Source organism: Strongylocentrotus purpuratus, unplaced genomic scaffold (assembly GCF_000002235.5).
Source record: "Strongylocentrotus purpuratus isolate Spur 01 unplaced genomic scaffold, Spur_5.0 spur5_scaffold_2, whole genome shotgun sequence".
NCBI classification, from domain to species: Eukaryota; Metazoa; Echinodermata; class Echinoidea; order Camarodonta; family Strongylocentrotidae; genus Strongylocentrotus; species Strongylocentrotus purpuratus.
In genome coordinates this window covers 27,642,803-27,668,259 of record NW_022145605.1, presented here as the reverse complement: position 1 = coordinate 27,668,259, position 25,457 = coordinate 27,642,803, and the positions used below count along the sequence as shown (strand labels likewise).

General features: G+C 38.6%; 1 protein-coding gene across 1 annotated transcript in view; it reads left to right on the top strand.

The window, feature by feature from the left end:
* Positions 1–24,817, top strand: part of LOC115926787 (RNA-binding protein Musashi homolog 2-like) — a 44,785-nt gene extending 19,968 nt beyond the window's left edge. The window contains exon 5 of the mRNA XM_030992131.1: positions 24,692–24,817. Within this exon, the coding sequence (XP_030847991.1) occupies positions 24,692–24,802 (111 nt within the window). The 3' untranslated portion in view covers positions 24,803–24,817. The remainder of the gene's footprint in view (positions 1–24,691) is intronic.
* Positions 24,818–25,457: the final 640 nt, after the last annotated feature.

Below are 25,457 nucleotides of genomic sequence, written 5' to 3'. Positions count from 1 at the left end.
TTGTGTTTACATTGTAGTACTCTACTTAAACTTCCCATTCTCGGCACAATAACAAATAAACAGATTTATTGTGCCTATTACTCAAAGACTGATACATGCATGTATGTAGGCTACACACATGAAGTCCCTCTTTGTGATAGATGAGTGCCTATTATATGGAGTGGTATGAATGGACCCTAAGCTTCTACCTGGTGCTATAAAGTGCTCTTGAGGAACATCTCTTGCCTGATTGGTGACTGATGATGATTGATCCATCCACCTGGGAATAGTATGAATAACTGATATACTGCATCATTAACCTTTGTAGCACAGCAGACCTACTCAAGGCCAGCATACGGTCAGCACTGACTGAAGCAGCAGTGGAGGTCATACCTACCCCAACGACCTTTTTTCCAGTGCTCCTATAGTTCCACAGTAATAGGCTTATTACACACGGTGCTAATTGAGATTTCCACCTGCGTGTGACTGTGTGTGTGAGAGAGAAACAGAGTCAGAGATTGACCTTCGATCAGGTCACTGACTTACCTGGTCATTCTGGAGAAAGTGCATCCAACCAAGGTCGCAGGACAGACAGGGCTGGTCCTCAGCTTGTGATCCACACGACCCTGAGGGATCTTTGACCCCTGAACCCTGAGGTTTCTGTTTACACCTGCTGTGTGGATGGAGACACACATCCTTCTGTCCAATCCAACCCTGTAACATGTACATATTGCCTTCTTATACCATTGCCTGGCTTCCATTGACTGGCCTCGTTGCCTATGTTGGTGTTGTTGTTGTTGGTGACTCTGTAATCATGATCCCAATTGCCTTCCGCAAGTTGTGATGGAAAACAGACAGGAAGATGCAGGCTGTCTCTACACTATATATATAGCTCTGGTCACCCTGAATTTGTAGTTGATTTGCCATTGCCCTTGTCTGTAATCAATCAGCGGAATGGGACCACAGCTATCTCATGCCCGTTTCTTTGTTCCAACTTAATTGCCTTGAATTTGCATGATCATTCCCTGCATTGTGCATCTGTCAAGCATTACATTCTTTCCTTATAAAAATAGGCCTTTAGTTTTCATTCTATTCTGTTATTTTGAAATCATTCTGCAAGTTGAGAATCACAGAAGAAAATTGAAAATGAACAACTTAAAGGGAGTGGATCGCCAGTTTCCATGTGCAGAAGGCCATAATTCGCTGACACCAGACTTGGTGGAAATACCATTAATGGGGGTACAAATTTGCACACAGCAAACCCATAGTCCAGTCAAGAATTACCCCCTAATCTCTCGGAGAGCTCGAGAGTCTTCGGGCAAATCAAAGCATTACATAAGGTCCAATGGTCATAAAACTCAAGGCCAACCCTGGTGATTGACAACACCTGTTATTGGGTAAACACCCGAACGGTGTCGAATTCCCCATGAGAGCCGACTATTCAGTGACTTTAAAGAACTAACACCATTGGAGAACAGGGTTATTGTGTAGTCCTATTTGTAGACATCTAGATCCACTCAAATCTGCCATATTTAGGCCTATTTAGTATACACAATACTTACACTGATTAATTATTTATCATGTACTTTTAACTTGGATGCTAATCTAATAGAAATAACAATAACAAATTCATTTGATAAAATTGTGACAGGAATAAAAACAAACTAAAAGCTTATGACTGAATTAGTTTCAGTGCTCTGTATTAACCTTTTCAATTCTTGAATCAAAACGGCTTACAGTAAAAGATTTTATTTTGGAGTTCATCATGTACATGTAGGGCTTTTATATTTCTCTGCTTCTAATGTGCGTCTTACATTGAGCTCGGCTTGCTACTCATCCTGGCTTTATTACCAGGGTATAGACTGTTAATGCTCTTGGGCTGCCAGCCTGTCTCCTGCTCTGTTTTCATTGATGGACTGCTACAAAAAAAGCCAGTCACAGTCAAGGTTGCGACCAAAGTCAGACACTCCCCGTTGCTGAATCGCAAACCGCACTATCTCTTTCATTCTCGGCCTGTATGTAATTCCCTGTAGCTCATGTTACTTATGTTATTCTCTCTCTCGGCTTGTTCATACATATGCAATTCTCTGCTTAGAAGTTAGAGTATTATACACATTAGAATACACATTAGATACCGTAGGCCTTTTCTACTTTTTTTCTCCCTCCCTGCCTTTCTGTCTTTTTTTTTTCTCTCTCTCTCTCTCTCTCTCTCTCTCTCTCTCTCTCTCTCTCTCTCTCTCTCTTGTCTCTTTCACTTTCACTCTGTCATAGTCTTATTTTTTCCCTCTCGTATTGTTTTCTCTTCCTCTTATCATAAACTTGATTTCTCGTCTCTTTTCCCTCCCTTCTCTCCTATTCTCCTCCATCTCTGCCTGTCTTATTTTTCTTCTCTGTGTCTTAATCGGTCTCTCACTCATTTTTCTCTTCTTTCTCTCCTCTTCTCTCTTTCATTTCTCTCACTCTCTCTCTCTTTTCCCCTTTCTCTCTCCCCTGCCCCTCTTCTCTTCCCCTTCTATTCCCCCTACTTTTCTGCCCTCTCATCCTCTCCCACATTTCCTCTGAGCTAGCAGCCTCTGTTTGACTGCTGGTCAGCATGTGTATGCCAGCACATGCTGACTGACTCCTGCCTGGCTGTGCATGGCTCCCTCCTGTCTCTCCAACCCCCACCCCATCATACCCAACAAATCCAATTAAAAAACTCTTCTCATATACGTATCCTGACCTGTCCTCGGCTGCCTTATAGCCCGTAGTTTATCCCTGGCAAACCATTTACCCCTTACCCCATCTCTACAGCTCTTCCGCATCTCATGACAAATCATCGTTTACACCGATCGTAGTTGCAGCATCCTTCCATAAACAAGTGCATCCATTTCTCAGTTTTCAACGACTCTTTGGTAGTTTTTTGTCTGGGATAGAGACCCGTCTCTGTGGAACGTCGCTGACGAAAAGGGTCTGCCGTCGGAGACAAGACGGCATCCCGGCCAACTAATCTCCTTTCACGAAATCTGTGAGGATCAATACATGTTGAGACGGCCATGTAGCAATTGTGATATTGATATTGGAGCGGAGCTGACCTTGGTCTATAAGATCCATCTTGGTCTAGCTTCCTTCTGTCTGTCGTGATGGCTGTCGCCGCCATCATCGGTCCCCGCCTTGCAGTACAAGCCAACTGGCCATCCGTGCATTCTTTCAATTACATGCAGCATTCAAGTCGCCACGTAACAGGAAAGTCTCCTCCTGTGCTTGAATTGTCTATTAATCTACTTTAAGAAATATTTAAAAAAATCATGTATTGAACATTTTTAAATATTCAGTCGTACATGTAGGAAAGGAGTTTAAGATGGGATAGAGACTGAGGGGAAAGGAGAGAGGACAAAAGACAAAGGTTACTATAAGTCCAGACATTAGCAAAATATGTCAATTAAAACAAATAAATATTTTAGGAAATTAGAAAGAGAGAGAAAGATAGATGGAAAGTGTAACAGATGAATACATATATATGGTTACACAGCCATAGATGAATTGTAAATTATTTTGCAGTTGTAGAAGAAATCAGAATTTTGTTCTCTATCATTTACCATAACCATAGTAATGAGAGAAAGGCCTGTAAGCTTTCTAATATCATTGTTGTTTACATTGAACAATGCCAATACCGCTGTGTTTGAAGCTTGTTGAGCAGGACGATACCCCGAAATTGATTTGCGCTTGACTGTTGATGTAATCAGTAATTAGTTTGATATCATCCAACGACAATCATCTATGACGTGAGTAGGTCACACGAACCCTAGCTCACAAGCCAGCCAGCCAGCTTCTATCGCGCCCGATGAAACAAATCAAATTCTGATCCATCGACGATAACAGATCCCGTGCCATTTTCATATCAACACCCCATCAAAATATCATTTATGATTCTTTTGATAGACCCCAATGCATTGTGAATTCCCTTTGCAATTTGTGGCTATAGTTTTGCAGCCACAACCTTTGATAATCGTAGTTTGAGGTTTAGAATATTGTAGCCCAAGACTACATGTACATTTGTGTTCACTCTCTTGGTATTTATACGATCCATAAGCTGCTTGTGATAAACAGTCAAGCAGATTTAGGCTTTTCCCAGGGTCCAATGCATATTGTCACAGTGGAGTCTTGCTTTCAAAGACTATTTAAAGCCCCCCCCCCCCCCCCCCCCCCCCCTCCAATTTATGTTTCCAACATTTCACTGTATAAAAATACATTTGAAATCTAATAAGCGTGGAAAAAGACTCATGGAGGATATTGTTTTTTTGAGGTCCTGCATGAGCATTGATGTAAATAGATTTGGTGTATGACGTTGGCTAGCTTTTCCCGGTCAACTGACCCGTCTTTTGAAATGTCAAATGTTACGATTGCCTGATTTTCAAATGCCACCCTCTCTAGCCGGGAATCGTTTTGTTTGTGGGTTTATTCTCTGTATGCACTAGCTGTCAATCAGAATTTTGGAAAGTTCACCTGATCTGGAGAACAAATGTCGAAGAGTAATGTTGTTACTGAGGATGGGCTGGATAGAGAAGGAAGGGGAACTACATAAGTGAATAAGCATAATAGCTCTATCGATATGATGCTGGGCCTTGAATTCAGGAACTAATGAGGCAAAGAAAAGAAGATTATGAGAGATATGGAAGTGGAGAAAGCCACAGATTTAGCAAGATTGTGGCTTAAAAACAGAACGTCAACAGACGATGGTCGTTATGAAAGAACAATGAAAGTATATTCTTAGAAACTCTCATGCATATTCTAACACTTGTCGACTGCGAAAGTAAACCACACTACCCCACTGTTTACACCCGTCAACCTCATCGATCCTAATGCAACTGTGCTGTGCAACCATTCACTTAGGCTAGTAGTATAGTGCCATGCTATTGAGCACACTACATGTTTCATGCATTAGCCTGAGCAGCACGCATGAGGGAGAATAGCAAAATCTGAAAATAATTTGGCCTAATATACGGGGTAGCTTGCACTATGTCCATCTACATGTATTTAAATATGATGTTGGCCCCAGCTACATGTACACCAAAATGGAGTCAAATACCTGTGCATGCTTTATAACCCCTCTGACTATGTCTCGCATCAGAATATGTTTATTTTGTTTTACTATCAAAGATGTACATGAAGCTTTTATAGGGTGAGAGTTGCAATTTGTGTTTAGGTTAGGTTTATGGTTAGGGTTGTGTTTAGGTTTGTGTTTAGGATTGCGTTTATGGTTAGGTTTGTGTTTAGGGTTGTGTGAAGGGTTAGGTTTATGGTTAGGTTTATGGTTCAGTTTGTGGTTAGGTTTATGGTTAGGATTGTGTTTAGGGTTAGGTTTGTGGTTAGGGTTGTGTTTATGGTTAGGTTTATAGTAAGGGTTGAGGTCAGGTATGGTGTTTGATCCAGGGTTGACATTATGATTTAGTCAGTGTGAGATATTGACCATGGAGCGTTTGAACCAGATAGGGATTTAATGCATGTTTGTAAGAAAACAACTTAATTCATAAGTAATGAGACCATGTGCTGATATGGTGATCCAAGGAACCCTTCTGTGTCCGTCCGTCTCCCCCGAAAGAGAATGACGGAGCATGGCCATCTAGAGACGAAGGTCTTGAATTGATTAGGGGCATTCCTTTCAGCAGTCGCATCTAATATTAATGAGCACTTCAACAGTTCTTCTCCTGGCAAGGGGAAGTTCCCTCGACTCGTTAAGCTCATCCTTCATTCATACATACATAGCATCCAAACTCATGAATGGGTTTACTCCCAATACACACCCTGGGAACATGCTGAAATAGTTTGAATTCCATTTTTCATAAATATCAAATGCAGTTTGTGGATATATGAATACATTGGAATTTGTTATGAAGTTGTCAGAGTTGCCATTAACTCTAAATCTTATGTTTTCACATGATTGTATATAATCCAATCAGCTATTAGTTGAAAATGATTATAGATTTGGATCAACCGGTATACTGTACAGTGTACATGATACTTTACTTTTTGAGCTACAATGACATTAAGCCATAACCTTTTACACTGGGTTACTGAGAATATAAGAAGGGATTTGAATCCCATTCTTTAGACTAACACCCTGAATTAATGGTATTTTTTATTCCCATCAGATGAAAAAGGCTTAAAAATTCAACTATTTGCTTCAAGAATACCTCATAAATGTGGATGATGCCTATAAGATGTGTAGATGTACGTTCTATTTCGAGGTGATTAAACTTGCATTTCCCCTCCAACCCTCGTCCACAAATCCCCCCCCCCCCTTCCATCAACCAGGGCCCACCTGACCCAACCTGTATGAATTGCTTTCTAGCCAGTCCACCCTCTCTCACTCTGTGTACATGCATGTATTGATACAAAGCTCGTAGTCGAGATGTAGATGTAGTTTAAGATGCAGGTCAGCTCCGTGTGAATCATAACCTAAGGACTGGCCGCTATCAGGTGAAACCATGAAGGAGCTAGTTCACAGTGGCTAAAGCTCGATGGCAAAACAAGGCTCTTTAATCATTCACACCGGCCTGGCCTCAGCCTTCTTCTGTGGGTATACAGACCTGTAGCCTCTATTCAAGCCAAGACTGTCACACATATGTGTTGAATTGATTTCCTGGAGCAAAGACTAAGAATGCATTTACATTTACCAGTATACATCTATACATGTACATGTATTCTCAATGGCACTGAATTCCCTCTTACAAGAAGAGCACATAGCAATTGTTGTAGGAATGAAAAATCAGAGTTATACCTTTTGAATTTCTTGTCTTATCTAGCTATGCTGACTCAAATTTAATCAGCTTTTCACTTTGGTTACATTTGATGATTCGATAGAAAAAAAAGATGCTCGTGGTTGTTGAGTATGATACATTTTCATGTTTGAAGTGAGCAATAAAGTCACACAGACCAGTCAAGAAATATAAAGAAATACATTTGATTATTCTGCTGATATATGTAGATGTCTCCAGCTGAGAGCCAGTTGGACGTAAGTAATAACACTGAGCATAGAGATAGCATCCTTCATGCTCTCAGCTTAGGGGATGATATAATGGATGATGGATGGATGGATGGACGTCCAGCTATGAGTCACTAGTTAGAATGAGCGGTCAATCAGAGGACAAGTCTCCATGCCTCACCTAGAATCCCCCATCCCTCCCTCCTTGGTACACCTCATCCAAACACTGTCATAGATAGGCTAGTCATCAATCGCTGGACACTAAGCACTGGCTCTTTCATACAAGAGGAAATATTTATGAAGATCAGGAAAAGTAGGATGATGAATCACTTATGAAATCCATATTGCGAAAGGGGTATAAAAAACATGGGATAAGAAACTTTATATTTGATCAAGGAAGGTCATATTGTCTGCACAGAGCCATAAAGGCATTTTCAAAATCATATTAATATTATATAATATATTATTTGATACAGAGTTAAACTCTTCTTGTTTTCAGCAGTTATTTTAAGAAGTTGGTATTTAGGGAAATGGTGAAAGGTCATAGGAGCAAAGGTCAGCTCAGATCATGCAGGGCTCTCTCACTATATGCCCGCCCCGCCCAGTTACATGTACAGTGTATATATGGTTATCGTAAGATTATCTCCTTGGTAAGAAATGGTGTTCACATTGGAGAGATAGACCCTGGAATGTGACCTGGTATTGTTATATACAGGTAGTGTTCAGATAAAAGAAAAAATAAGAATTACTTTATCATACCACATGGAGATGGACCCTGATTGAGACAATGTTGGAACATTGCTCAATTCTCTGTTTCACTTCATACTTAGCTGTAAATTGTAAATGTAGTTATCATACAAATCAGCATATAGTCATGCTAGTGTGAAAGAGGCCAAGGTGGGGGTAGTCATCAATGGATGGACACTACAAACCAGCATGATTCATTCATGGTATGAAAGCACCTGTCTTGACCTCGCTTACCTGAGATACCTAGCTCACCTGAGTAAGAAGAAGGCTGGGGATACTCTCCTTGCGGCGGCGGCGGCAGCGGCGAGTATTACCTGAAGGGTATTTAGCTATGCAGGTCAGATAGCCGTGAATCATAAGCAAAAGAGTGTCTACTTCAGGTGCTGTTCCGTATGCCTTCAGATAAATACGGGCACTCCATCTCATGACATCCCTTCCACAGGGCTAAATATAGTTCATAGTCTTGGAATAGTTACTTGTCTTGAATAGTCACTTGTGATTTTTGTCGAGGTTTTCTTCCTTGTTGATAATGTTGACATTTGCTCATTTGACATGCTCGTGGGTCTGAATGTAACATTTTACAGACTCATGGTTTTGAATGTTAATTTTACAGACTCATGACTTTGAATGTTGAGTAAAACACAAATTGTACTGTATGCCATTAGCATGGAGATGCAAATCTAGGCTAAGCTCAAGTTATGAATGAAAAAGGTCATATGTTAGGGGTCGTAAGAATGGTATTGCAGACCTTTCCATTGGCAGTCGGGGCATTGAACCTCTAGAAGGAAGTCAATCAGTAATGCTTCAATGATTCATAATGCTTGATAAAATTGAATGTTGGACAAAAAATTCCTTTGATAAGTTTTTGTGACAAGTGCCTCGGACTGTGGCATCAGGGTGTGGCAATAGGGCAGTGAGTAATCCACAGAGTGTTGAGTGAAGACTAGCTGCAGTGCTGATCAAGCAAGTGGCCATTTTTCTTGTTGAGGGATCAGGAGAGCCTTTTAGGAAGCGGCCCGTGAGCGAGCGGAGGCGCATCGTCCCATGTCAATCTAAGTGATTTGGCGTGAAACGTAGAAGGTTGAAGATATAGGCGAGATGCCGCCGCTGGCCGGTTAGAGACAGGTGCTTAGTGACGGTCTTGGAAAATTGACCGAAAGCATTTTGCTGCACTTGACCAGTAGGCCACTTTGATATGTATTCGCGTCACAGTCGTATGATATCTCCTGGCAATCAAGCAGAAATAGATTCATATGTTGATATTAGGTTTCAGGGAACTGCATATATCTAGTCTCTACAATGTCATACTGAGGTTCTTTTATATGTAATTGACCCTACATGTATATAGTACAGTAATATTACCCTTAGATTCATCCAGTTGAAATATTTTAAACAATATTATTCTAGCATAGCTTGAAGATAGATGGAAGACATTTATAAGAATTCTACAAGCATTTGGACATGACCCGAAAAGAGAGCTAGTATCTTTTAGTATCGCCCTGAAGTCCCTGATTGAAAATAGTTATGTGAGGTCGATTTTTACCATGTTGTACTTTCAATATTATGATTTGTTCATGTTTGTATTATGGTAATGTTGTATCCACATTCCTTTATTTGCAAACATGCATGATGAAAAAGATAGGAGTGTTTTGATAAAGAAGTCAAACATAATGATTAACTTGATAACGAAGTGTAACAGGATAGAAGACATGTTTATCAATACCATCCCTGGATTTATACATGTGGTATCTACATGTATGTTGTGGTAATGTGTTTTTTTTGTAGGTTCTTTGGGCTAACGTGATTGGTAGAAGTTGCATCTTCTCTAATAAGATGGATCCATTAGCAGCTTATCATTCAAAGCATGCTAATTGAGGTTCATTACCCTCTTTGCAAAACCATGAAATTAGGATATTATAGAGCCATAATTTGACTGATATTCCCACAGGCTTGTATGTGATTGCAAACTCACTCTGGCATACAGTCCCATGTGTGCAAATATGTGTGTGTTTTGCCAAAATGCCAAACTGTATTCACTATTGTATAATTGCTTTAAAACGAGGTACTTTCAGATATGTTCCAAAAAGATTGGTAAAAGCATTAAAAGGAAACTTGCTTATGAAGCTACATGCAATTTTGTTGGTCATTTTAGCTGCATTACATATTTACATATTACTTATCAAACAAAATAGTACAATTTTTAAATGGAAGTTGTTTCAATTTTTTTTCTTTGGAAGGTTGCCAGCATGGTAGTTGTTCCATGGGGGTCATTCTTTTAAAGTACATTCATTGAGAAGAAAAGAGGAAGACCGGCAGAGTCATTATAACTTTCATTTAGCCTGGGTTTCAGAGCTCGTGGCCAAATATTTCTTTACCTTATGAATGAATGAATGAGTCTGGAGAGAGTAGAGTACATCCATTCGTACTGCTACGTATCTTAAAGAAAGAAAAATTGAACCTGGCAATGAGATGTGACATTAGTCTGCACACTCTAGACTCAATCAAAGAATGTAATTGAGAAGGTAACAATTATTTCAGCCTGGAATCAAGGCTCTAAACTGACCTGGTGAGCTGTAAGTTTACTTACAGCTATTTCAGGATCCGGGCACACCCAATAAAGAAAATACTATAAGATGATCAAACACAGTATCAATGAAAGAGTAATTGGGCAGAACAGTTTAAAAAAAAACAATAACATTTCATCAGTCCTTCTTCCAGTATTTCCGGTAATCATTTGGGATGAGACTGCAAGATTCATTCCACTGTTTCAACATTTCTCATATGAGTGTGTTCAGCTTGACACCTTCAAAATCTTTTCTATCCTCAACATTTCAGAAAGGATTTTTTGTACATTTCAACAAGAGAAGTTTGAAAAAAGTGTTTGAAATTTATATCACCTTTAAGTTTGAAGTGCTTCAGATTAAATCAAGCACCACATGATAACATACAAACATGTAGTGTAGTGTAAGAGGTGATTTCATTCAACACAAAGCAGTACAAAAGACAAATGCATCAAATATGTTATCTAGACACACAAAGTGCATGGCAAGACTCCATATTGTCTCCGAGAAGAAAGCATATACTGAATAATGCAGATCGCAAAAGAACCATAATGTCTGATGGCAAGATAACTATCAATTTCCACCATTGTATCCCGTACACTTGACGTCATTGATCAGTCAAACTGTTTGGTCCGGGGGAAGGGGGTTAGGGTAGGGGTCAACTCATTCCAATTCAGCACGATTGAAATGACATCACATACAAGTTAAGTCATTGATCATTCAAACTGTTCGGTTTTGGGAAGCGGGGAAGGGGGAGGGGAAGGATGAGGCAACAAGGTCAGCTCATTCCAATTCAACCCGATTGAAATGACATCAGCCAAACTGTAGGGTCATCGGTCGTTGGGAAATGGGGAAGGGGGTTAGGATGAATGAGGGGGACAGGGGCAGCTCATTCCAATTCAGCGAGATTTAAATGACATCACACGCATTGTCAATTTAAAGTCGGGGGAAGGGGAGATGGTATTCTAATGTTACTATCCTCATTCTGTCCTTTCAAACTGGGTCCCATGGTATTGATGCATCCGTGCCAGCTGCCGAAGCTCTCCACCTTCAGTTCTTCTTGATTTTTTGAGAGGTAATACCGGTTCTTTATCTACAGTGTAGCTACAATGAAGGCAGCTGTCATGCCCATGGAAATACTCCTTATCAGAATAGAGTTCTTCTATCATTTATCAATCAACAGTCAGCTATTAGGTATGTTTAATGGACCTACTTGGTTAAAGCTGATGTTCAGTGAGGAATTGCACTCTTAAGCTGTCTCAAATTGAATCTTTTAAATTAACATGTATGAACATCCTTGTCGTTATTACAAAATGATACAATTCATTTGCTAAAAAATTGCATACATTGTAAAGCCCAAATGCCCATCAGAGCATACCTGTACAAATACATTGAGGCTGTAATGATAATTATTTTATGATTTTTAATAAATAAACTACCGGTAACCGGATAAGTAAAGAAATGGAAGGCAACTTTCAGAGCTACATTGAACAGAGAACATGCTTTTCACAGAGAAGCATCATTAAAATAAAACCTTGAATTTAATTCTCAGCTTGAATTTCATATCTATACCTTTAATTACGCTTTCTTTTTTTAGATATTGAATGATGTCGATTGAATAAGTCATTGTGTGTAGGCTGGTAGGATATAGTAAGAAAATGTAGAAAGCTAGGCTAATGAGCATGCGATTCCCCTCGGGGGTAGTTCGCATGAAAGAAAGTTGTCCTACACTTGACACATGGCAGTCAGCTGGGAATGGTGTGTCTGTGATGACGATTGGCTGTTCCGCAGCAGAGACGTGATGTAATGTGTAAGATTGTACTTGGAACAGGAATAGTGATGTTGAATATTACGAAGGAATGTATTTATCCAAGTGGGATGAAATGTACCATGTTATTAGCATTCCTGCTAATGATTGATCCCGCGTGGAGTCAAAAATATAATTTCATTACCGTAAAACTAGGAACATTTATTCATACATGCAGGCATGGATATTTTGAAATTTTCATTTATCGTCCAGATATCATGCTGCTAAATGATTGAATTAAAGTGTATATCACTTAATATTTGCAGTGTGCGAGAATTTCTTTGCTGCTGAAATAGCCATCGTTAATAATTTGCTGAAGATTCATGTCATGAAAGATTCTGGTTTTCCACCATTTGAAACTTACACATGTAAGTTACCATTTATAGTAGTGAAGGCGCTGTATTCCATGTCAGGGTAAAATGCAGTGCTTCGCCTTTTGTCTTAGCTCTTTCATACAAATATAGAGTTTCACTACTGTAATTGGCTCATTTAGAAATACGCTAGTTGGATTAATCAACAAAATGGCTGTTTATTTGTGTTAGTTAAGACCCTGTTATTCCAAATTCCTTTCAATTACTCAAAAATGTTCAAGCGACGACGTTGAGCTTGTAAATGTAAAGGAACGCCATCGTCCGTCCGTCCGGAGAGCTATCTTGACTGCTGGCAGCTGGGGATCCCCCGCTGTCCGTTTCATCTGCTGCCCTCGCTCTTCGGGCCGGAATTCCTGGCATGCGCTGTTGTTTCAGACTTCTTATTTGTGAACACAAAAGAATAGAGTCAACCTCAGCTGAGCACCCCAAGTGCATGATCCCTTCGTTAAATTTGTTAGTGTTAGCTTTAGTTTCTTCTAGTTACTTTCGAAAGGGTGAATTACTTCTACTGTGATGTCACAGTTTTATTTAATTCAGTCGTTTGATATTATTAACTCAATGTATGCAGTTCGATTTTTGTATACTTTGGTTGGTATATAATTTGGTATACATGTAAATCCCCATACTCGATCTCAGTATTCTATGGTTTAAAAGATAAGACTACAGTCAGACTTTGTGCATACTCTTATCATTGAAAAATTTACAAGATCTCTGTATATCATTACATTGTCAGTCATGTTATTTTTGGCAAGGCTCATCTCATCGTGCCTGTTTTGGTAGACTACTAGATGAATGGACTGTCAATTAAGACGAAGAGGGATTTAGTATTGGAGCATTGTCTTGATTGTGTGGACCATTAGCTTGCTGCTAATGAGAGAAATGGTATTTGTTTTTAGAGCGGTAATTGATCCCTATATATCTCCGAGGCTCCCAGTAATGGCAGGTTGTGATGGTAACCTTCTGATCTATGGTATCCTTCATTTTGTGAATCATAGGGAAATGTCTTTTATTTTCTCAAGTATCTAGTTAAGCGAGAAATGCTTGGACAGGGTCATAATAATACTGCCAGGATTTCTATGGTGTCTTAGAATAGAAAAGTGAAAACATCAGTAGGCCTAAATGAGAATTACATGTGTTTTGTTATAGACAATTGTTGCACCGTTTCACTTTATTTTACCAGATCTTCATGTATCTTTTAATAAAGGACTGACTATCATTGAGTTTAAAAATATGACTAGAAAGTAGAAATAAGAAATATCTGAGTTGTTGAGATGTGTAAAGTGAAAACACTGAACAGCCCACCCGCTCCCAATATGTTGTCTATAATCCTAGAAGCTATTTTCAAATATAAAAGTGTCTGTGATATAAGACTATGTGAAGTGCTTTTTGCCTTTGGCCCAGCAACGAGTATGGGATGATTAAATGAGTGAATGAATTTATGAATAGATGACTGTAGAAGGACTACATTTATGAATTAAACATGAATCCATGCACCCACTGAATTCTCTCTCTAGTTTAGCTTTACAAACCCTGAAGTCACACTAGAATTCTCCTTTACTTGTGATGGAGATAGATTTAAATTTAGTAGCCTATACCTTATATTATATAAGGCCTATTATGCATAAAAGATAATTGTTTTCAACGGTTTGTGGCCAGTGATGACATTATCCATCCATCGCTTCGGAACGTCAAGATAACCGTTGGAACTAAAGCCATGTGAAATAAATGTACATGTTATATTAGAAAATGTAATTTGCAGCTAATTTCACTATTTTTCCTCCAGTGCATATACGAAAATGCTCTGTGAAATGGTGATATTGGAAGTTGTTTTTATAAATTACCTTTTAACGTGCTAGAAAAGAGGCAGTTTCAGCCCAAGTGAAGCAATCCAGATTAAATGGATGCCTAGAGAACATTCAGAATTAAAGTGTGACCTGATATTTACCACATCTTATTTTAGAGCTAACTCCAACAGAAAATAATATGCATGCCCAAAGAATATTTTAAGGGCTTAATTTCTGGCTGATGACTTTTTTCTTTGTCCATTTATTAAGCAATCTTGAAGCAGGAAATCAAAGGACTCGATCCCCTCCGAAGCTGTTTTCTTTCTCAGTCTCAGCTCAAATTAAAATGGCTGCAAGTCATTTTTCATGTTCAGACATTTTTTGTCTTCTTTATCGGAAGGAGACGACCAGGGGTCATGAAAGAGATCAGAAAGGTCGGGATGACACACTTATTTTTTACACCAGATCTTGTGTCTGCAGGAAGTTTTCTTCTTATTCACAATGCATGGCATTGTAGGTGTGGGGAGATGATGATGATGTGTATTTCTATCGATGCGGCACTTGCAGCCATTTTGACCCATTTATTACAGACTTGAATAGCGGGAGGCTCCCTTCATTGGTCCACATGCATTGCTATTGATGTTTATTGTACATTTTTTTTTTGAGGGGGGGGGGGGGCTTGCCTTAGGTATAGCCTATGTTATGGATATCCATTTACAGTTTCACATTCAAATATACTACACCATGAGAACTACAAGTATATATGGGGAATTGATTAACTTGATATTTTTTCTGTTCAGAGAAAGAAGAGTTAACTCATATTCTGTAACACATATCGTCGCTGTTTTCACGAAGTGACGGTAGTGAAAAAAAAATTGCATTCACTTTGCGTAACGATTTTCCTCACTACCGTCACTTCTTGAAAATAGGGACGATATGTAGTGCCCTTATGGCTTTCAGCAGGGGATATAATGCTTCTTGCAACTATCTATGGATGCAGTGAAGACTCAAAATAGCATTCCCTTATTCCCTGATTTTACAAATGTGTTTTTAACTTGTTGACTTTGGTAATTAGATCTCAAGCACAAGTTGGTTCCAAATTGAATGCAATAGTTTGAATAGATACCAGGCTTTGACCAAGGAGATTTTACATGCCTTTTATGAAAAACTTAACACCAATGCTACGATGGGTCTCTGTTTAAAGGATTGGTCAATCTTGAGTGACCAATGTGGACACTTGTACTTATTCACAGTCTTTGTTAAAACCATGGACATTAAGACCCATTGTAAGTAAAGCCACTGACCATACACGGATCATAGTGTTAGGGACTAGACTTCAGTACTCCCTTCCAATCCAAGCGTGTGTGGTTTATCATGTAATTAAAATGACCACTGCTGTTTCCAGCACCTAAATTAATACCTCTCATCGTGACCAAATATTGCTTCAGCTGTTATCAGTCAACATGGAGACTCCCCCTTCATCACACTTCTTCCAGGAGTCAACATTCATTAGTATTGCTATACATGTAGGAGATATCTTCTTCATACAACCAGAACGGCATCTATAATAATAATACGCTAAGGCTCCGCGGGGGGCGCGACGTCTCGGCGAGCCTTTGTTTTCTATTGTTTTTTAATGAGATCGCCGACCGAAGTTGGTGCGGCTATCTCCTCCTGAACCCTCCCCTCCGGGTACCCGTGCCCGGTGCCATCGTCCGCGGGAGAGTCTACTCTAGCGAATTGGCTATACTCCGCCCGAGGTCCCCCTCCGTGTCGACGTCCAGGGCGAAAACAGACGCGATATGCATAATGCAGGATATGCGTGACGACAGAGATACCTCATGGATATTCAACATTACATCCGTAGACACACGACCGATGACTATCCACTCACATTAAGTTGCGTATTAAATGCTCTATGCGAAGGGCGGGATTACCGAGAGTAAAGCATCTTTCTATAGGATGTGCTTTGTTGTAGCTAGGATGTGCCTTGCATACATGTAGTAGCTGCACAAGAGATACACGGGGCTTCCCGTCGACGTCCAAACTTAGAGACCTATTTCCATCATGATTGCCCCGATTTTTATATAGTTTTCGTGAATGGAGGTATGATATCAAAGCTTATTTTGTGATTATTACGGCCATGTATACTCAATTTTGATTATCATTTTCTAAAGGAAAGTTTTGACAAGAAAACCATTGGACTGACAATTCAGTCGCAAGCTAACTTCAGTCACCACACATCACAGTGCAGTAACTCGAGGAATCTCCAACACCGGCACCGGGCACCGCAGGCGTCCGAGGCCTGCGGCGCCTGTGTTTGAGCTTCGTGGAGTTACGCTGGAGTGTTATGTGTGTGAGTAGAGCTGAGCTGAGCTCGAGTCGAAGAGATTTGACACTTTGAAATTGTTATCTGTTGGTTTGCATGATTGCATCATTATTGCCGCGATTTCAATATAGTTTCGTGAATAGATTTACGAAACCTGAGCTTAGAATTAGTAAAAGTATTACTAATGTCTACGTTTTTAAACGACTGTCTGATTTTCTTGTGAAAATTTTACTTTGAAAAATAATTATCGAAATTTATGGTCAGAAATAATCACAATCTAGGGTCTATTATGTTACAGTTCTTGCATCAAATCAATGCATGAAAACTTAGTTATTGAACTAGAAAAATGTTGTTTTTTTTAAATAGGCAATTATGAAGAAGGAAACCTGAAACCCTGAGTTGAGTGTATATTTGTTTCAAGGGGCCATAAACCCCCAAAAGCTCGGGGGTTACGTTCTTCAAAGTTGAGAGATCAGATCGCAGCGAGTTGAGTGTATATACAATATAGGCGTGGGGTCCACGGGTTTCAAGGGGCCATAAACCCCCGAAAGCTCGGGGGTTTTAGGCGTTTAATTAGGGTCAGATGAGCATATTTTTAATACTTTATTTGTGACACTTGCGGGTCACTAATTGGCGTGGGGTCAATACGTAGAGTTGCGTAGTGTTGCTACCAACTACGCTGGCCTACGTTACTATATGCTGAGGGACAGAAAGGGGTACGCAAGATGAACGAAAACAAGTCAACATGTTTAATTTTTTTCGCGTACTTTCAGCATAGAAACTTGACGCAGAAAGTACGCCTTTTTACGCAACACTATGCTACCCTACGCCAGATCGTCAAAGCAGTAAAAGCTTTCCACACAGTAAGCAACCATATAAGCAAACCTGTACGCCAGCCTACGCATAACCTACGCAGGGACTATTTTCCCATTAATACGCAGCCTAATTTCTGCGTAGTCGGTACGCCACACTACGGAACTCTACGCAGTTCCAGTGGCTTAAAGAATAACTACCGGTACAGTTGGATCGTTTTTTTTTATTTTTTTATATAAGGCCAAATTTAAAAAAAAACATGTTTAGCGTCCTGTTTTTTCTGAAAAATGTGAAGGAGGCCCTTTTTTTTTTTTTTTTCTTTCAAAATGGCTGCTCCGTACATTTTCCCTGACATTCAGGCTTTTTTTCAAGATGGCAGCCGACAATTTTTTTCTTTTCTTTTTTAAGATCAGAAATACATTTTAGCAGTGCTTTTCATGTTTTTTTTCTTTAAAAAAAAAAAAAAAATCAAAAAAAAAAAAAATCAAAACAAAAATTCAAAAAAAAAAAAAAAAAAAATAGGAGAGGCGGCCCCCAGAAAGGAAGCGGGTGGGGACGCTGTTTTTTTTCTATCAAAAAATTCAAAAAAAAAAAAAAATTCAAAAAAATTTCAAAAAAAAAAAATAGGAGGCAGCCCCCAAAAAGGAAGCGGGCGGGGAAGCTGTTTAAAAAAAAAAAAAAAAATAGGAGGCGGCCCCCAAAAAGGAAGCGGGCGGGGACGCTAAACATGTATATTTTTTAATGGCCTGAATGGCAAATAACGTTCTTGGTGGTTTTAATTTAGACATTCTCTATATATCTATTTACACCCCCCGCCCCCTCTAGAATCCCGCGGATTTCCGCGGGTCCTGCTAGTTAAACAATAATAGGAGTTGCATCTTTCTTGCTCTCTTCAGACAATGTAGAGAGCTGACTGGAAAACAAATGTTTTTCTTCCAGGGAGTCAACATTCATTAGTATTGCTATACATGCAGGAGATATCTCCTTTGTAGAACCAGAAGGCCGCTAAACAATAATATGAGTTGTGTCCTACTGGGTCTCATCAGTCGAGTTTGTGCGTAAAGTGATTTCTACAAAGGATATGTTACTGAAGCAAAAACGATTGCAATTTTTATATCCAAACTTGAGGATAGAATAATAGTTGTAAGGATTTTTCAGGGTTTTTTTTTCTCCTGCAGATACATGTCCAAACACAAGCTATTTCCCTGTCTTATTAACTTCGCAACAAATGAAGAAAGAAATGATTGTGAGAAATGATTATAATTCTTGATAAAGATATAACAATGCAATCTTTTCTAATGGTCAGAGATTTTTGAGACATATGTTTGTCCTCTAGCTGTTGAATATTTAAAAATATTAAAAGTTGGAGATGGCCTGTTCTTAAAAGCAGAATTTTACTCCAGTTATTTCCATAACCATACTGTTGTTTAGTGTTTAGATGCATGTTCTTATGGCATTAATTTAGACCCATGCACTAGAGCCATATGGGAGAGCTTAGATTTCGGTACCATCTGATCAAAAACTGTAACTTTAAACTGCCCCTGTAGTCTTCTACCAGACATTTTTATTCTGCAAAAACCAGAAACTTTCACGTGCACAAGTTGTTCGCAAATTGTGCAAATTTCACAAATTTATTACTATGATATAATTGAATCCCAATTGAAAGAATGCCTATTTCAGCAGATCGCAATGTTCCTTGCCATTTACGTGGAAATCTTTTGACGATTCCCGAAAGTTTGTATGTTGTGGAAGTTTCTGGTTTTGCATGCAGTATATTCACCAGATAAACTCTCTCTCTCTCTCTCTCTCTCTCTCTATTTTAAAGGAGAAATATAAAACATACATGTAAAAGTATGGAACTGTAAAAAGGTACAGTAATTCATTACACTTTCTTTTTATAATTTTTGAGTGCTCTATGAAGCAATTATTCATCTCTAGTCTAGTTGTGATTTAAGGTGAAGTCAAGAGCTGGAATGATTAATGAGGCAGTTTACAACATTATTCATCATTACATTTGACTGGTACATGTTTCAATATCCTGCTTCACAATTCTTAAGTTTGATACAATGTATGTAAGAGAAAAGCACATTAAATTTGATTTCAAGTTTCTAGTTCCCTCCTTCTATTCTTTTTCAGCGTGGATCCTACATATATATTTATTCATTTTTTATGTTGGATATGAGGGATAATCTAAGGCAATGAAGTAATGAAGGAAAAAATAATCATTTGATTAATGCAATTTTACCTTATGTTGAGCATCTGTATTGCATTAATTAATTAAAATTTTGTTTTGAAAATGTGTGTTGAAATTTACCTTGGACCGTATTTATGGGTTCCACGTATATCAAATATGAAATAAACTGATCCTCGTTTCTTTCAAAATTTAAAATGGATGGGAAAGTAGGAATCATGTTTTGCTGGGCTAATGGGGCAGGTTCTAGACTACTACTACTACTAGTACAGGCATACACACACCATCTGGTTTGAAAACGAATCTTTCTGACGAGAGATGGCTCGGCAGGTATGACTGTATTAGACACGCACGCACAGATTGGTAGAAATTACAACACTAGGTGCCCTCTGATAGATCAGGATTCTTGCTCGGAAACCAGATTCGATTGGAAATCTAGTTCAGCTAGCACTGTTCAAAATTCAAGAGAAACATGATCTTTGCTTAGGGAAACAGTTGTCTTTGATGGCTCTCTTTACTAAATTCATGCATTATCTGTTTGGTTGTGTATACTGTGGTTACCAGGATGTGCATATCGAAACTGGTAATTCACTTCTAGCATACACTTGACAAAGGCAGTTACTTTTTCGGCTATTATGCAAAGCAAGGTGTTATCAAGACCATGTCTGCATTTCATGAAAACCTCATACAAGCTCAGTTACAACTTAGTTTGCTGATACTCTACTGAAATGCGTGTTAATTGTAATAAGCACGTTTCAATGGGATTTCTGTGAACTTGTACACTTCATGACGGTTTCATGAAACGATGCCCATGAAAGCCAATGAAAGGAAATGAAGAGAATCTGTTTACATTTAAACAAACAAAGGTTTGGAGATAATCAATCCGTTAGTCACAGTTACGAAGTGAAAATAGAAATAAAGATTCCAAAAAAGAGAGGCTGTCCTCTCTTTCAGGTTCTTTTTCTGGCATGTACAGGTATGCACAAATCAACCTCTTTCATTTCTTGCCAAATGCTAAAAAGTACCTAAATTTGTAAGCTGAGTAAAGTGTATTGATAAGTATGTGTGCATTTTTCGCTGAGATACAGGCATTTAAATTTTGTATTATAATGTCATGGTATGAAAACAGGAAGTATGAAGCATTGCTTTGTCTTTCCCTTCTTCAGTCGTTAACATAGATACCACCAATCCCATTGGCCATGCCGATCAGGGACCACTCTCCATATCCAGCTAGAAATGTGGTGCGCAACCCCTCTCTGTGTGTGCCAATGTGCACAGTCTAAACACAGAATTGTGCGTTGGAAACTGAACTGTGTTGTGTGGCAGTTTGAATGGTAACGAACCAGGAAACAAGCTGCTACACACATGTGAAACGCTTTTTTTTTCTTTCTTTCTTCATTAAAGCTTGTTTAATATGGTGTCGAGCAAACAATGGTGCAATACAAAGGATATCTCCATCTGTTACTTGGTATTTACTAAAAACCTGTCTCAAAATAAAAAAAAAGATTTTGCCTTAATTAAGAATCAGGGTCGAGAAAAAAACTGACATTGAGCTTTATTGCATTTACATGTGGCTTTCCACGTAAACAAAACCGATTACCGTTCAGATTGTGAAGAAACACAATAGGTTGACAAGCCAAAATTATGCGTGAAAGATTTTAATTCCTTGTAGAGTATAACCGCATAAGGAAAGCAACTAAGCATACACAATTTGTGGGAATATGACTTTTTGTGATTGAGTATAATGTATCTTGACTCGGAAGAGAGAGAATCAAGAAGTTCATTACTTGGTTTTATGAAGTACTTGAGAAAGAAAAAAAGTCGCCACTTGTCTGTGTGAAGTGTTAATAATGACTCATTGTTGTATATACAACTAACCAGGAAACCATCCAAATATTGCTCTAGCAATCTGAAAAAAAAACATTTCATTAATTAGTTTTGAAGCGCTCATATTTCCCCCATTATTAACCACGGAGTATAATACATTCATGTACAGGCATGGAAGGTGCAGATGATGATGTTGAACTAACCTACAAAATATTTTTGTTTGCCTCGGTGAAATGTTGTAAATAGTGACGTACTTCATTCATAATTGAAGTTTTAATATGAAAAAGACTGCCTGTTTAAATGAAAAGGAACATGTTCTGGGGTTTTTGTCTGTTGTCCCGGAAAAGTGAATTTTGTAACAATAGATTCCATGCTGTAGTCGGAAAGTTAAAACTTTCAGTTTCAATTTACATCATGATTTCAGGTGTAATTTGACTTTATTCTACATTTACACATTTGATAGGTTTGCATATTTGGGGTTTGATAATAAATGATATTGAGTATTTAGGAGTGCTAAATCCATAGTGCTTACAAAATGACAGAACATTAAGAGGAACGAAAAATACATAAACTCATAATAAAGGCATATCACATTTTGTTACTGAGGGATGAAGTACATGATTTTAAGGGATCTTTTTGAAAGAGGCAAGACAGGTCTACATGATTTCTCGGATGGAAAGTGGGGTACTTTCTTTCCCTATGTTTTTAGAGAAAATCTAATTTGGTGCTCTCAGGAGATCCTTAACTGGATTGAACTAGATTTGAAATTGTGGTATGCAAACGATATTCTTTTAGCTTTACTGTTTTAAAAGAAAAAGAACAATTTTTCGAAGTGGATTCTACAAAATAAAAGGAGTCTTTAAATTTTCCTGGAATTGACTTTCAATCACTCTGCCTGTGAGTTCTATAGTCTCTTGTGAATCTGAAAGAGGCTAACGGTTAGTGCAAAGACTTGGATGCCCTCTTACCTGGCAAAGACTCGTCAACGAGGGCTCACCTGGGGGGCTCGCTCTCGTTGCATTTTAACCCGGAGCCCGTTACCTGCGAGATGTCACGATTGGAGCTCCAGCACCTTTGGGTGTCGCGGGCCAAACAATCACGGAAATTACTTTGGCGCGATTCAGCGTGGTTGCATGTTCAGAGTAAATAGCTGAGAGCGAGGCAGCTAGAATAGGATTCCTTGTACGCGGTGCGAGCCTTGATAAACAAGGGGGAAGAGCGAATGGCCGATGAAAAGTGACAATGAAAATTGAGTGGAAAAGGAAGGAGAGAGAGAGAGAGAGAGAGAGAGAACGAGGGTGAATGAAAGAGGGATATATGATAGCTATTGATGCTCATTATGTCATGCAAAACATGAGAGTTTAACCGGAAGATATCTTATTTCCCGATTACACAAGAATAACTTGTATGGATAGATTAAATATTGTAAGATTGTTTAATGGAGAAGGGAGAGATAGGGTTTATACATGTAGATGATAACATAGAAGGCCTTCATAAGGTACCGTCTTTTGATTATACATTGATATTGATACGCTCATTCATCAAACCGTGTTTTCCTATCCCCTTTTACCCTCTGGCCCGCTTGCGATTCGCGCGATTGAAAAAACGGCTTATGATAAGAAGGATGGACAACTAACACACAACAATCAAATCCAGCAAGTGTACATCACATCCCTTGGCACACAGATTCTAATTCATCCATGTTTTTTTTAAGGAGCCGAACATGCTTCTTTCCTTTCTACAGCTACCGAAACAGATATGACCCGTCACTGTAATATTATGAAGGAAAGCAATGCACATTCCAGTACAGATTTTGATTAGGTGTATATTTTTGGAAGAATATGATCTGTTTTGATCGCAGTTCGATCCCACTCCCAAATTGAAGACGTACCCCTGGGCCATGATATTGTCTGCTGAGAGCCAGAAGGATGTTAAATGTCATTATTTGAAACATGGAAGTAACTCCCTTCTGACTGCCAACTTGTAAACTATTTTAGTTGAAGGTTGTAAAGGTGGAATAGTAGTGGATTGTTTTCTCAGTAGTATTTGGCATCATAATGTTTTTACAAATATATTTTGATATACCTTATCTGGGAGGTGTTTCACAAAGACTAAGATCGACATTAAGCTGGACTTAACTATGGCAGGCCGTTCATGCCACTATTTCCTCTAAATTGGCATTGGTTTCTCAAGGGAAGCACAAATCGTTGTCACAAATCTACAGAATTTACATTTTTTGATAGTTCATTATTAAAGATCATAATTGAGTGACGAATGGTTAGGGCAACCAGTGGCATGAATGGCCTGCCACAGTTAAGTCCAATTGAAAGTTGATCTTAGTCTTTGTGAAACACTTCCCTGATCAAAGGGTTTGGGTTAGGTATGGCATTTGTCCAGGTTGAAATTAAAGGTAAAGACCAGTTATGGTCATGCGATTGCATTGTGAAAGAAACGTTGTGGAATCGATCAGAAAAGGTTGATCATCTAGCATCTAGCATCTGCAAGGTTCTGGAATCATCAAAATGATAAGAAATTTGGCCCATTCTTCGTAAAGTTACAAGCACTATACACAGAAAGATGTATATGGGACTACCCTATATCTCTCACAGACCATGAGAGAAACAAATTTACCAAATATATGAATTAGTAGGCGGTTTCCCGGCAAATTTTGTATCATCATGTATTAGTCAAAACATATTCTTTCACATGATTGGTAATGAGAGCTTCCATTTCATTTTTTGAAATTGGGGCATTTCCAATACTGGTCTTTACCTTTAAGAAGTTGTTTAGCACAGGATATTGACTGCGGTGCACTTGTCACCAGAGCATAGTTAGTTGTACAACTGTTTGACTACTTTAAATCCCTGAAACTTTTCTGTGCACGGAATGTTTGCAGATTTTGTAGCTTGTTAAAATTCACACACTTTCATGCTGTGAAATAGTCGAATAACAACTGATGCAAAACTGAATTCAAACAATTTGTTTCCAAATACCTTGCTGTGAAACGTGGCGTGTACAGTTCCTGAAAGCTTCAAGTTGTGAGAGTTTCTGGTTTATTTACAGGGAAGTTTTTATCAAGAGATGTTTATAGATTTCTAATCAATCCTTGTTCTTCTTTCTGAATAACGACTGATGCAACACTGAATTCAAACAATTTTGTACAAATATCTTGCAGTGAAAATTGTTGTTTACAGTTCCTGAAAGTTTCAAGTTGTGAGAGTTTCTGGCTTTAATAACAGGGTATATCTATCAAGAGATGTTTTTATATTTTTAATTAATTCTTTATCTCCTTTCTTTTCTTTTCTTTTCTCCGACCAGGTCGATCCTAAAGTGGCGTTCCCTAAGAGATCCCATCCCAAGGTAAGAACAGTAAATTTCAATTCCCCCCCCCCCCTCTTTTTCTCTTTTTCACTGACAAAAAGAGACTAAAAACTTTTTGCCAAGGTGTATGACTTGTACGATCATTGTTGGTGCATTTTTCTTTCCTTTTAACCACATTATATATGAACAGCAATATGGTGGTGGTAGTAGTGATTATGTGAGCAGTGGTTGTTTATGGTGGTGATTACTGATTATGATGATGACATGATGATGACATTGACGACGATGATGATGATGATGATGATGATGATGATGATGATGATGATGATGATGATGATGATGATGATGATAGTGATGTTTACGATGATGATGACGATGATATTGATGATCACATTGATGATGGCAATGATCATGATAGGGATAACAGAGGTACATTGCACAGGGATGCCAGTTTTCAGGCAATATAGCCTGAATTCAGGCCCTGGTGAGTTATTTTCAGACCATAGTTTTAGCTTTTTTGTGTACAAAATAGCTAAATGTAATTCTAGGTGATTTTCAGGCCCTCTGATCAATTCTAACTGGCATCCCTGATTGTAACAAAAGCATGATTTATGGATGCCTAAAACATTCATAGACAATGAATTGCACAACGTACATGAGATTCAAGTACAAGGCTATGCTCTAACAGGATGTGTATCTAATGATGAGGGCTGTTATCAAGTTCCATAGTTACGGTAGGAATGCACGGTATCCGATCACTGAT